Raw genomic sequence first — 13,407 nt, forward strand, 5'->3', positions numbered from 1 at the left:
TGGAGTGGTAGAGTTTTACTACTGAAACGAATTATTAACAAATTGATGATCGAAATATTATGTTTGCATAAAAAAACAGCATGCAAGCAGCTTGTCAGTTTTGTTTCTTGCTTAAGAAAATAGTTAGAACATTTATTTACATTACTCAAAGCTCATGCAGGTTTTTGCTTTACTTTTACATGGTTGCTAACCAGAATGCAGCATCTCCTGCCCCTTGCCCCCTTCACTCCTACCCCCCATCCCTTTATAAAAATTTCTTTTCTAATACCCTTTTTTTGAGATTTTCGTTTTCACAGTAAGAGGGACAATAATATATTTTTTTTTTTCTCAAATTGTAAAAGATTTCTGGACCCAGTTTTTCATACTAGGATCACTTAAAGTGCATGAAATATAGCAGGTTTGGATGAAACAGAAATGGAAAAAGTGCCGATAAGACAGAACATTTTACTTGGCTTTTTTTTATATTCAGCATTATGAAAGCATGTTCCCTGTTTCATTGAATTTAATAGCTGTATGGGTAAAACATTTGCTCAAGGTGCACTCTAAAACAACATTAAATCAGGCATTCTGTTACCCCTTAATAATGTAAACAAATTAGAAAACTATGGTCTTTTTTCTGTAGATTCACCACTGAATAAGTGACCAGTATTTGCACGATAATAATTTAAATTAAAAGCAATTATAAAACATATGCTTTCAGGAGTGTGTGAGTATAGAATGAGGCTCAAGACCGAAAAGGGATCTTTGACTCTGACTTCAGAAGAATATAGATGTTGAATCATAAGTTGCAGGATTTTAAAATTTATATTTTCGGTTTTCCTTACGAATTTACTTTTTTCATTCTTGGCAACACTAAATCAGGTACCCAATTTACATGTCAATTTTTTGGTGTTTTTAGGACTTATAGCATTATTTAGTACAGTTTGCTTCTTAACTAATAAAAGACAAAACTCATTAAGACAGCTGCATGTTTGCCCCACCCTGAGTGATCCCCCCCTCCCCTGCCCTCCCCACTCACATTTGCTTGCTGTAGAGATTCTACCCCAGATCTGGTGTTGTTTATTGTAGCTATTGTGTCATCAGTGGTCACATTCGCCGCCGTTGAGCATGATGTCTGTTGTCTTTTGTGCACAGTTACTGGACAGCAAACTCCTCAGGCTACGACTTCAGAACAGCCAGGTTTGTGCCTAGCCTACCTACCACGTACCCTCTGTAAAGATATGTCAATCGTAGACCTGCCCTATAATGCTGTTTGCGTCAATCCTGGGTTCTTTTGCTTTACAGCGGAGATCCATCCCCTAGCCTTTAGTGGGCTACAAACAACCCGCAGCCTCTTCTTTTTGTTACAGCCCTTCCCTTTTATTTTTCTTACTCTCTGATTAAGGCTGAATATCAACAACAAACTTCTGCCTTTTCTTGCCCCAATCCTTTTGAGTTACATTTGTTCAATGTTGTGGAGCTTTATGCCTCTGCCCGGCATATTTGCCTTGGTGTTTGATGTTACTGTTACAGAAAAGAGTTTTGACACCCGTTCCTTTCTCCCTGAGTGGTTCTTGAAATGTTAATTTTTTATTCATAAGTGGGGGTCAGTCGAATTAAAAGAGTTTGATTATAGGAGGAGAATATTCACAATTGGCCTTTCCTTATTCTGTTCATCACTACATCATCATCATCATCAACATGGCTTTCCTTTTTTTTTTACATCAGCTTCTATGTTCTTTGATAAATTACGCATAGTGTGCATTGTTGTACACTATTTCATCATCTTCATTTTCATCATTTTGTGCTAAATCTTTAAATAGCTTTGGCTGTTTCAGCCCTTCATTTATCTTGAGCAGCTGTTCTGAAATTCCCAGGTCCACCATCCTTCATGTCTTTTTTTCTCTTATTTGATTTTGTTCATGGAAGGTATCCTCATCATTGCTCTACGCTATCTGCCGATTAGAGTTTTGCCCTCTCTGGTACTCCTTATTTTAGTTCTGCATTGACCTGACACGTACTAGCGTGTGTGATGTAATGGTTAGGCTCTTCATTTCAAATACAAGGTTAGTTTTATTTCTAAATTTGGAAGAGATTATTTTAGCTCTGTCTCTCTGCTGGGATGTGATCTGCACTATTTGGGAATCGCACTGATTGACAGGGCTTAAGCATCCCCACTTTCACCTATATTATCTAAATTTCTAAACTACTTCCCACAAAATTACCTTTTCTTGACTTTTTCTTTCACTGCTCCATTGTACAAGTATTAAAAATTCTCTTGAAAGTTCAGGCCAGTTGTGCAGTTGTCCGGGAACTTTGGAATTTTTTTTGGTCATTGTTTGTTGTGGTCTCTGCATAGCCTGAACAGTTATGTCAGTAGAATAGTGAGTCTGCATGTAGCACTGTAGACCTTGCCAGATTGTGGTATCGTTGTGTTGCATGATTTCATGGGTGTTTCTTGATATAAGGTTCCGAACCTTTCTTTGTTTTGGCGTCTTCCTGACTGCGTACATGTGTGTGTTATTCATTGGTGTTTTATTTTGGTATGGAAATAACCAGACTGTATAAGTTTTGTATACAAGTCATGACCCTGCTTCTGTTTATCTCATAAAGTTTGGAATGATATTTACCAGCAAAGGAATGTGCAGAAAGGTAACAACAGAGGAGATTCATTGCTTTTGCAGTCATAGAAATGTTTCAACAAACCATAATGGTTTTCCTCAGATAATGTAAAATTCTGACTTTTTTCTTTGTGGGGATTTTCTTTTTTTTTCTGCACCATTACACATTGAGTGTAGTTTGCACATGTGTGGTTTGTTTTGATTTTTATCAAACAACTGGCTTTCATTTCACTTTAAGTCCTTTCTTTTTTTCAGTTTTCTTATTTTTTATTTTCTCACTTTACCTCTGTGCTTGACGTAGTTCTGTACTTGACAGTTCTGCCTCTTTTCTTTGAGTTTTGCACTGTGTGCACGAGTGAAAATGAAAAATAACACGTAATTTACCCTAAACCGCTACAGTCATGCAACTTCTCAGCTCTTTGATATCACCCTCTTTCAGTTTTCTTTTGATTACTTTAATAGTTTGAGATCCCTTAACTCCTTTCCCAGTGACTCTAATGTGTGCAGTTTTTAAAAAGTATGTTACTTTTGTTGGTTTTCTACTTTTACTGCCTTGCAGTTTAAGCATTTTCCGTACTTCTATCTTTTTTTTTCTTTTTCATTTGTATTTTTTCTTCACTCTCTTGAATGCTCTTGTTTGTTTTTCTATAAAGTTTCTTTGTCTAATTTATCAATTTCTGAAAAGTTTTAGATTTTGTTTCATACTAAAGTACTGCTGAGATAGTCGCATTTCTTTTTGTTTCTCATATTTTTAGACAACAATTTCTTTAAAAATCATTGTGTTCATCTTTGCTTGTTTGATATTTCTGAAAAGTTTCACACTGTCTTTCTGTGAATTTTATTGTTTTTAACTTTTGCTGTAAGTGTGCTGTGAGCCTTGTATACATAATAGCTTCATATTTTTTTGTGAAGGCAAAAGTCGTGTGCAGGAGTCATGTGTCTGTACTTATACATTGTAATAGATTCTGCCTTCAGAATGTTTTCTTCCATTGTAATGACAAATGTCTGCTGCCCCCTCCCCCCGTGCCTACCTTGTGGCCACAACTCCCACCACCAACACCCAATCCCACAGCTCTGCTGCAAGAAGTGACCAGCCTGAACCAGGAGAAGCGGGAACTGTCCACGCAGCTACAGCACCAGCTGGACGCGTCGCGGCTGCGGCTGACGGAGCTGGAGACAGCCTCGGAGGAGGCGGAGCGACGCCACGAGGCCGCCCTAGAAGAGAGGAACCATGCCCTGGAGGACATGCGGCTGCAGCTGGAGAACATGGAGAGACAGCTCAAGGCTAGCCGGGCGTTTGTCGATGTGAGTGCCGTTGCTTTTGGTCAGACTTTATTACTCAGCTCTTATAATAATGATAATAATATAATAATAATTACTAATAATAATGATAATAGTAATAATAATAATAATAATAATAATAATAGTAATAATAATAATAATTTAAAAAGCCCATCTGTAAATGTCTGACAATGACCAATACATGTGTAGAGAAAAATATTTCTCCAGCGAAATAGAAGAATTTGAAGAACTAAAGGTGACGATGACTCTAATATGTTGGAAGTTGGATTGCTAAGGTGAAAACTGTTGCTCAAGTTCAACTACCGATTTCCTGAGAGACCAATGACTTTTCGTCAGTTAGTTTCTGGTTTCGTGGACACGCGGGTTAAAAAGAGCATATTATTGATGGAAAAGTGGTAACAGCTTCTGACAGTGCGTGCACAAACCATGATATATCTGATGCAACATATGTGTATTGAGGTATAGAAGAAGCAAAATGACCTAGGAGAAGAGAGAACCAGCCATGCAGTGCAACAGCTGGTCAATTTCATCAAGATTTTGGGAATCTATCACTGTAACCCTTAACATGTTAAGTTTCATGAAACGGCTGAGTACACAATTTCCTGTAACTGTACAGCCTTTAAAGACTGCTGAAAAGTCTGGTCAATTCGAGAAGTAGACTCTGAAATGTGAATCAGATTGTGAAAAATTGTACTGTTATTTGGGTGTAAATTATAACTCTTCAGATCAATAATTTGAAGTAGCCAAGTGCGTCAGGAGCAGTTTTTATTGATGATGAATGTTCTTGTTGGGGGGGGGGGGGGTGTTGTTGATTTTGAGAATAATCTGATAGGTCAATGCGATGTGTGTGTATGTGTGGCTTTTATCCTACGTGCGTGTGTGCTGCTTTTGGAAATTGATAATTTGAAAGTAGTCAGCAACACATGTGTATAGCCGAGTGTTTTGTACACAGCAGTAGTATAGAAAGTTGTGTGTTGATCAGATTCAAGGAGGTACTCACTTTTTGGACAGACGAAAAGTCATCAAGCTCTTTCAATGACTTATAAATTCTTGAATTTTCTTGTTGGCTACACCAGCTTCTGATTGTTTGTGATGGATATATTTTTTGTGTATATAAAGGTGATTGTTATGCTCTTAGTTCTTTACTCAGGAATTTTCTTTACAAGTTTTTTTTACTTTGATTGACAATGTTGTTTTAGAGGTCAATGTATGATCCCTCTTCTCACTAGCAAAAATAAAAGTGGTGGAATAATATAGTATTGCACTTTGGTTTTTTAGATGTTCTTTGTATCATTTTTTCTTTGATGTATGCTACAGGCCTTCTTTCCATTTTAAAAAAAAAAATTTTTTTTTTTAGAGGCTAAAACAGCACCTGGACATGGATGGCTGGTGCCACTATAAATAAATCATTGATGGTCTGGTCTTTTTTTTTTTTTTTTATTACTGTTGCCCATGCCAAGTGCTCCACTTTCAAATTGACTTTCTTTGTTTTATTTTGTAGTTACACTCCTGTATCAAAAGAAACTAAGGTAGCAAAATTTGGTGAGGAATTTGTTGTCTGTAATGATAGTCAGGTTGTTTATATATTCTTCTATTTTGTCAGGAACAAATGGCTGAGAGAGAGCAGGAGAGAGAGGAACATCAGAGAGAGATAGAAAGACTGCAGGAGACCATTGAGGGGAAGGACAAGAATGCAAATTCACAGCAGAGACTCCAGAGAGAGGTATTTAAAGCGAAGCGAACTCTTGTCTTTACATGTTGTTTTTGTTATTTCAGCTGTCTTTTGGCTCTAGCTCTTTGGCCAACCCGTAATCTGTTCTGAGCTGAAGTGTTCATTATCTATACTGTCCTTTTGGCAGGTGGTTGGAGATTTGCATTAGTGCATCCTTTTTCTTCTCATGGGCTCTCATATTTCTATCTCATGTTTCCCCTGCACTGAATAACCAAAATCATGTCTGTATGCTTCTCATTAGTCCGATTTCTATCCGTTCCTCTTATTGGTAAGATTCACAACCATGATATACATTATTTTGTTCAATTAATGATAATTTGTCCCCACTGACTATGTCAAAATTCATCCACAATTTTTCAGTCCAATTTTTCAATACTGCGGTGGATAATGGGTTCTCAGGTGTGGTTTGCTCCATCTTTCCTGTCAATATCTATCGTCTTTAACTCTCTTCCTATTCTTTGTATGTTACTCTCAAGTAACACTTCTAATCTTTGGCACTTATATGACCTATATGTGTTGCATGTGCTGTAAAACTCTTACTAAAAATAAAAAAATAAAACAATTTCAATTGCTCTCTTGTCCAGATTGCTGACCTGACAGAGCAGCTTCAGTCTCGCATCACCAGCCAGAGTGCCATGCATCAGAGAACACTGGAACTTCAGCAAGCTCTGGAGGACAAAGAACTCAGTGCTCATGACCTCAAGGTGGGACCTTTGGAATGAACTCTTGAATGTTTTATTCCTGTTGTTTTGTGTCTATCTTTCATTCTCATCTGTGGATGGTTTCGGTGAACTGTACCGTCAAACCTCTAATGGACCCCTGTCTAAGACAAGTCACCTGTACAAACAACCACTTCCCAACCAACCTCCCTCCCACCCCCTACCCACTTGCATTTTTTAGAAATTATAATGACACTGTTTAAGATGTCCACCTGTCTAAGACGTTCACTTTTCTCCTCTAAAAATGGATGGCAGTCTTGGACAATTTCAACTGTATATGAAAATGATAAAACCTTGCATTTTTTCTGTCCAATATCTACACTGTGTGGATTCTTTGCTGTCTGTTCTGTTTGTCAGGCCTGTGTCTACTCTCACTTGTTATGGGGAAATGTGTGTATCGTGACTTAGGTGTCTGTCAAAACATTTCATGTTCATATTTTCCTTTTTGAATTGTGACTGTGAATTACTGGATTTCTCTGTCTCTACAAACAAAACAATTATTTTATATTTCGGTAACTAATTTTTGCTTTCTTATATCTTTCTTTGGCATTAATCTACCGCGGCGTGTCCAGTTGCCTTCTTTCTTCAAAACAATCCTGTACGTCAATTTTTCACATGTATTTTTGCCTAGGGATGCTGCTGAGCAAGAGTGACACAGCAACCTGTTGGTTCTAAATAATCATATAAAATTAGTGATAATGAATGCTAAAGAGAGAGTTCATTTTTTTCATGTATCATGCCACATTGAATTAGTATTATTATTATTACTGTTACTTTCACTATTATTTCAATTATGGAAACTATGAATATTATGGTTGGTGTTGTTATAAATGTTATTATTATTACAAAAATCATCATATAGTTTTGCAAGCTATTGAAATGCACAAAGCCCAAAAAGCATAGTTCTTTTAAACAGCTGGACAGTGATATATGTGAGGCGTGTGCTGACAAAATGAGTTACTTCTCGCAATCCACAAATGGGGGTATTGGCCACAAATCGATCGACATTAGACTAAAATCTATAGATTTTCTATTGATGCCATATTCTTTAACTATAACCTGTCTTTTATTATTTCATACTTATTAATTCTAAAAACTTCACCTATCTATTTACGTAAGGCTTGAATCTGAGAAGTAACTCATTTTATCAACACGCTTCACAAATGAGTAATGTATGTGACTCAAACTTAACAATGTGCACCCACTGTGGGTGGTTGGTGGATGCTCTGGTGTGGTTTGCCCCTTCTCAAACATCTATCGTCCTTATCTCCCCTTCTTCTTTTTTGTGTTTGTTCCTCTCTTGTAACACCTCTAATCTTCTGGCGCTCATGTGACCTAATGCAGTTGCGTGCGCTGTAAAACCTCTGCTGACCCCCCGGGGCAGTGCCACTGACTGTAGTGCCTTTAGGCCATTCCCAAAGAGGAGACATTTCTCGTTCAAGCACAGTAGAATTGTAAATAGGCTAATTCATCATGCCACGCTCATAACTGTGCCTGATCTACAACAGGGAACTGCTGCTTTTTCTTTCCTAATCCTAACATATGTTCTTTTTTCCTCTACTTCGTTTGTATGTTTGTCACACTCTTGTGACCCGCTATTTCCGGGGTTCCTTGATAGTCGAAGCACACCTTGTGCTGTTGAAGCTAGAGAGGTGAGCAGTCTAACTCTAAGTCTGATTCCCAGTAAAGACTTCTCTGTTGACACCCACCCCTTGGCGCTCATATGACCTTATGCAGTTGCGAGCGCCGTAAAACTCTCAACTAAAAAAAAATATATTTTTTAAACCAAAAAACTCTACTACAACTAAAACTGCTGACCTTTCCCCTCAGACGTGGGTGTCGCAGCTGGAGAGTGAGCTGGACGAGCGCGGGGACATCGAGGACCAGCTCAAACAAAGGATCACCAAGCTGGAACGGCAGCTCACCGAGCAGGAGGACGAGAAGGACCGGGACGAGACCGAGGATGACGAGTTGGCCAGGGCTGGACGTCCGACGGGTGACAGGACAGACCAGGACATCCCGACCCCGCTGTCGCCGGTCAGAGTGAGATCTCGGCCGAGTCATGTCTCCCTGGAGGATGAGCTACACACTTCGGAGCAGTCTGAGGAGGTAGGGGGTCTTTGTGTTGCTGTTGTAAAGTGCAGAGAGTTTTGCTTTCAAGTGGGGATATGCGCTATACAATTGCTATCATTTATTATTATTATTATTATTATTATTATTAATATTATTATTATTGTTATTGATATTATCATCATCATCATTATTATTATTATTATTATTATTATTATTGTTGTTAAAAGAGCAGTACAGCACTGTAACCCTTTGTGATATTTTGCTCACTGCTTTCTCACCATGACACTTTTGTGACGCTTTGCTCACTGCTCTATATTCCTAGTAAAACAGTTACAAGAGATGTGAGTTATCAATAGGAAGCAGAATGTTAGAACATGATGTATTCAGCTTTTTAGATTGGAATTGATTCTTTCCCAATATTGGCGTGGGTCTGATTTGTCACTCCTGTCATGTAAATGTGCGGACTGTTTGATATAATAGCTCTTAATTGTTATGATGTGATGACCATCAAACCAACAAATAAATTTTGGCCAATATTTTTGTGGGGATCATTAGAGAAAGCAGAATATTTGCATACTTTTTCCCTTGTGTTTTAAATTTCAGGAATTATTTCATGTTGATAAAGCCTTCAGTGTATGAGATCAGGGGTCATTCTAGCCACCCGTATCAGTTTCTGTTGGTAAAAGTTACTTAGTACTCTTCAGGCCAACATGTCAGAAGGAAAAGAAGTATTTAAAGCAATTTTCTGTTGATACAGAAAATAATGTTTGTGCTGTTTTTGTCAACAATTCATGTCTGAGATGGAACATGTATCTTGATAAGCCTATGCTCATCTGAAAGTGATGGATACGTGGACTTCTGGATATAAATAATAACAACAGCAGGCTCTATGCGCTTTACACTATATTATTACCCCAGCAGACCATAGAACACTCCGAAACATTCTCAGCTTCCCGTGAAGCATACAGTGCAAGCAGCTGATTAAGCGCTCAAACACTAACAAACTGACAAGATCTTTCGCTGTCTATAGCCGGGTACCCATTCCACCTGAGTGAAGTGAGGAAAATTCGTGTAAAGTGCCTTTCCCAAGGACACAACGTCGGGCCCCTGACGGGATTCGAACCCAGGACCTTACGGTTGCGAGTCCGAGAGCCTTACCACTAGGCCACTGACGCCACATATTATATATGACAGGTTGAAGATGGTGTGGGGAGAGGCCAGCTATCAGACTGACTTTTTTTCATCATGTAAAGCTATTTCAATTATTACTTGATTGTCCTTACTGCTTCATCTTTCTCTGTTGTCTTGATATTGGTGCAGTAAAAATGATTTGATTCGTCCTACCCAAGCTGTCGTTTTCAGGACTTTGATATTGGTACAGTAAAATAGATTGGTTTTCTCCAACCCGAACTCTCTGTTCCAGGACTTGATCCATGAGAACCGGGCCCTGAAGGAGCAGGTGCACCAGCAGCTACTGCAGATCTCCGCCCTGAAAAACCAGCTGGACCAGTTGCGCCACTACGGAGGGGATGATGAAGACAATGACGCCACACAGCTACGACTGCGGCTTCAGGCAGAGAGGAATACGGTGGAGAACAAAGATGCAGAGGTGAGAGTGTCAAATGAATTGAGGTTTTTCTTTTGTCTCTTTTTTTACTCAAATGAATTAATATTTTTCATGTCTGTTTTTTACTTTGAAGTATCAGCATTGGTGGTTATAAATAATATTATATCTTTGTTTTTTTATATCTGTATAGCTGCAGTATGGACAGTCTTATACTTTGGTGTAACAAAAAAAAAGACGTTCTGCTAGTTTCATCAGTCCTCAGTTTTACTGCATAAACTGTCATTGACTTTTTAGCTTTCTTTTAAACAGGCCATTCACTTGGTTTCTTCATACCTTGTTGTATTGTTAAAAACATTGAAGTTTTGACTGTTTTTAGGGAGAGGGTGAGGAAGGTGAGAAAATAGGCAGTTTTGTAAATACTCCTTGTTTAATGCTTTAAATTTTCTTTTTTTATCTTTTTCTTTTTGTCCTGTCAGATCTCTGATCTTCAGTCCAAGACAGAAGCGTTGGAGAATGAGTTGAGACGGAAAGCTGAGGAAGCTGAGGCTATCCACGCTAAAGTGTCTCGTGTCCTTGAGATGGGCGATGTCCAGGAAGAGAACCAGAGCCTGAAGGTTAGTCTTTGGTCTGGTTCAAGCTAATCTGAAAGGTTGGTCAGAGGCCCGTGTCAAGCATCTTTTTACAAAAGTTGGACAGCTGCAACCTTTTTATGTTAAAAACTTGTAAGATAAGATAAGATTATATTTTATTGTCCCAGTGGGACATTTTTTTGGGCCGTATAAGAATGGTAAACACATATATAGGTATACATAAATAGAATTTAAATTATACATTACTGTTATTAAGATTCAATATGAAGAGAAAAGTAAAGCAGACTATAATAATACACATTTCACGTAAGATGCATCTTTCAACCACATGCATGGATATTTAAAGAAAAGGAATTGATTTAATTGTTTATATATATGACCTTTTTTTGTGAAAAGTCGGAATGCTTTCCTCATTGACTCTGTTCTATGATCACCGTGAAAAAATGGGTCATAAATCGCATTACTGTATTCATGGGCACCAGCTCTGGTAATGAAGTTTCCTTCAAGTGTTTATGTCAATGTTGGTGTGACTTAAGCTGAAAAAGTATTGCAAGGTGCTAATCCCTTCTTCTGTCTTTTTTACAACTTTACCAAAAAAATTGCTTGTGCTTCGTCTCGATTTTCATTCCAACTTTGTCTTTATCGTTGTTCCATGACACATGTGGATCAGTGGTTGATGTGTTACATCTTTCCAGGACGTCTTTCTCGATACTTTTATTTTAATTTTGTTCTTCCTTATTTAGCTTTTTTCTTAATCATTTCCCTTCAGTCATTCTTTACTGAATTTTATTTCTGACCCTGCATCTCTTCCTTCGTGTAGGGTTGTTGGAAGACGCTACTGATTATTATGAGATCTCTTAGACAGCGAAAGATCTTGTCAGTATGTTAGTGTGTTAGCGCCTATAAATGGCAGCTTACACTGTATGCTTCCAGGAAGTTGAGATTGTTTGGGAATGCTATCAGGTCTGCTGGTTTAATCATGAAGATTGTAAAGTGCATAGAGCTTGCCGTGGAGCGAGAATTTGAGCTATACAAATGCTATGTATTATGATTATTAGATCCTACTTCTTTTCTTTCCTTCCGTTATTTTTATTGGTCTATTTTGCTTTTTGCCTGGACTGAATGGGTGATATCATTTGAGTGTACTTCTGTTTATTGAAACCATGAAACTCTTCCTTCCTACATCGGTGACACGCGGTTTTGGTGGCTGATCACTTGGGTGTGTCCTTGAGCAAGACACAACAACTTTAGCTAAAAAAAACCCAGGACGCTGCACAGTGGTGACCAGCAATGGCATGTTTGTGAAATTCTTCTGTATTGGTGTAGTATATTTTGTATTTATGTATGTACTTGTGTATGTATTTATAATTATGTAATTATGTTAGGTATGTTTACCATGATAACCCAAACTGCCCTACAAGGATCAATAAAAATGTAATCTATAATACTTTTTTTTTTATGTCTCCCCCTCCCCAGAGCCAGTTGGAGGAGCTGCAGTCCCAGGTGTCCAACATGTCCAGCCTGTCGTCACAGCACACTCTGCCGCCCGCTCTCCTGGAGGAGAAGAACCACGAGATAGAGGAGAAAGTGCAGGAGGTGGAGAAGCTGCAGGTGAGGACTCTTTAGGACAGTATAGTCGAACCTGCTCTAACAGTCACCTGTATAAGACTGACTTTGACTGAATACTTGTATTATACAATCTCGCGTATAAAGAGCCACTTCTCATTTTCCCCTCTTGCATTTTTTTTTTTACATTATAATGACACTGTGAAACATTCACCTTGTCTAAGATGGCTTGTCTAAATACTACGCAGGACTTTTTGTCTTTTCATGGTTTTTGACAAGATGTCATCTCTTTCCTTGAAAGTTCTCAAAAGAATTAAGTCTTTAAAAAGTGACACCTTTAATGTCTAACTGTGGGTTAACTTAACTGCTGGGCAGATATATCCCTGGTTCAAATCTTTGATAAATCAACCTAGGCTCAATGTTGTAAAATTAGGATCGCTTGAGTTTTCATTGCTGCACACGCTTTTTCCCATGTTCATCTCTGATTATTTTGGCCTTTTTTTTTTACTATGACCTGATATAACCTGTCTCCTTGACCATGGGTGTTCACAGGTCAATGTCCATTCCCTGAAGCAACAGCTGAAGGAAAAGGAGGAAGAGATCAGTGACCTTCAGGACAACATTGCCTGTTTGAGGCGAGGAGAGCCCTGCCTGGACGTGTCACTGCCACTCAACGAAGAGACCAACAACATGCTCAACATCTCCATGACGGGCCGAGTAAGTTCATGTCCCCATGTCTGTTTGTGCAAGTCAAAAATCGTTCTCAATGGTCCCTCCTAGTTGAGCTTTCCACCTTTGCATGTCATGATTATCTTGAAGAGATTTTCTTGATGTCTTATATTTTGCTACAAGCGGTGAGGAGGAAATTCTTTTCCTTCACATTATCATCTTTTAACTCCTTCTGTATGTACCTTTATCTGTCTTGGTATACTGGGACACCCGTCATGAGACTGGGTTTGGCTGAATACCATAATCAGCTTGGGATAACGGGGACGAAAACTACATGGCACCGTGATTGGGTGGTGATGCAACCAAATGTTTCTTGGAATGAGAATGTGTAATTTTGGGAAGGGGTTTTCACTTTGAGGGATGATTGTATCTGTTGATTTGAGACAAGCACAAATGTTTGTTTGCTTCTTGTGTTTCGTAGTCAGTGGTCAAGGTTGATGTTTGTTCTTATTCACTCATTTGTAAATGTATTTTTTTTAGGGGAGGAGGATTTCTGTTGGTCTTTGTTCTTATATGTCTCTTTCTCTAT

General features: G+C 38.4%; 1 protein-coding gene across 1 annotated transcript in view; it reads left to right on the top strand.

Annotated features, from left to right (window-relative positions):
* Positions 1-13,407, top strand: part of LOC101862102 (A-kinase anchor protein 9) — a gene marked incomplete in the record, with an annotated part of 176,565 nt that overhangs the window by 116,539 nt on the left and 46,619 nt on the right. The window contains 9 exon segments of the mRNA XM_005093187.3: positions 1,135-1,179; positions 3,673-3,905; positions 5,506-5,625; positions 6,219-6,338; positions 8,184-8,462; positions 9,850-10,035; positions 10,470-10,607; positions 12,060-12,194; positions 12,702-12,866. Of these exon segments, the coding sequence (XP_005093244.2) occupies positions 1,135-1,179; positions 3,673-3,905; positions 5,506-5,625; positions 6,219-6,338; positions 8,184-8,462; positions 9,850-10,035; positions 10,470-10,607; positions 12,060-12,194; positions 12,702-12,866 (1,421 nt within the window).

The sequence above is a fragment of the Aplysia californica genome, unplaced genomic scaffold, assembly GCF_000002075.1.
Source record: "Aplysia californica isolate F4 #8 unplaced genomic scaffold, AplCal3.0 scaffold00059, whole genome shotgun sequence".
In the NCBI taxonomy this organism is placed as follows: domain Eukaryota; kingdom Metazoa; phylum Mollusca; class Gastropoda; order Aplysiida; family Aplysiidae; genus Aplysia; species Aplysia californica.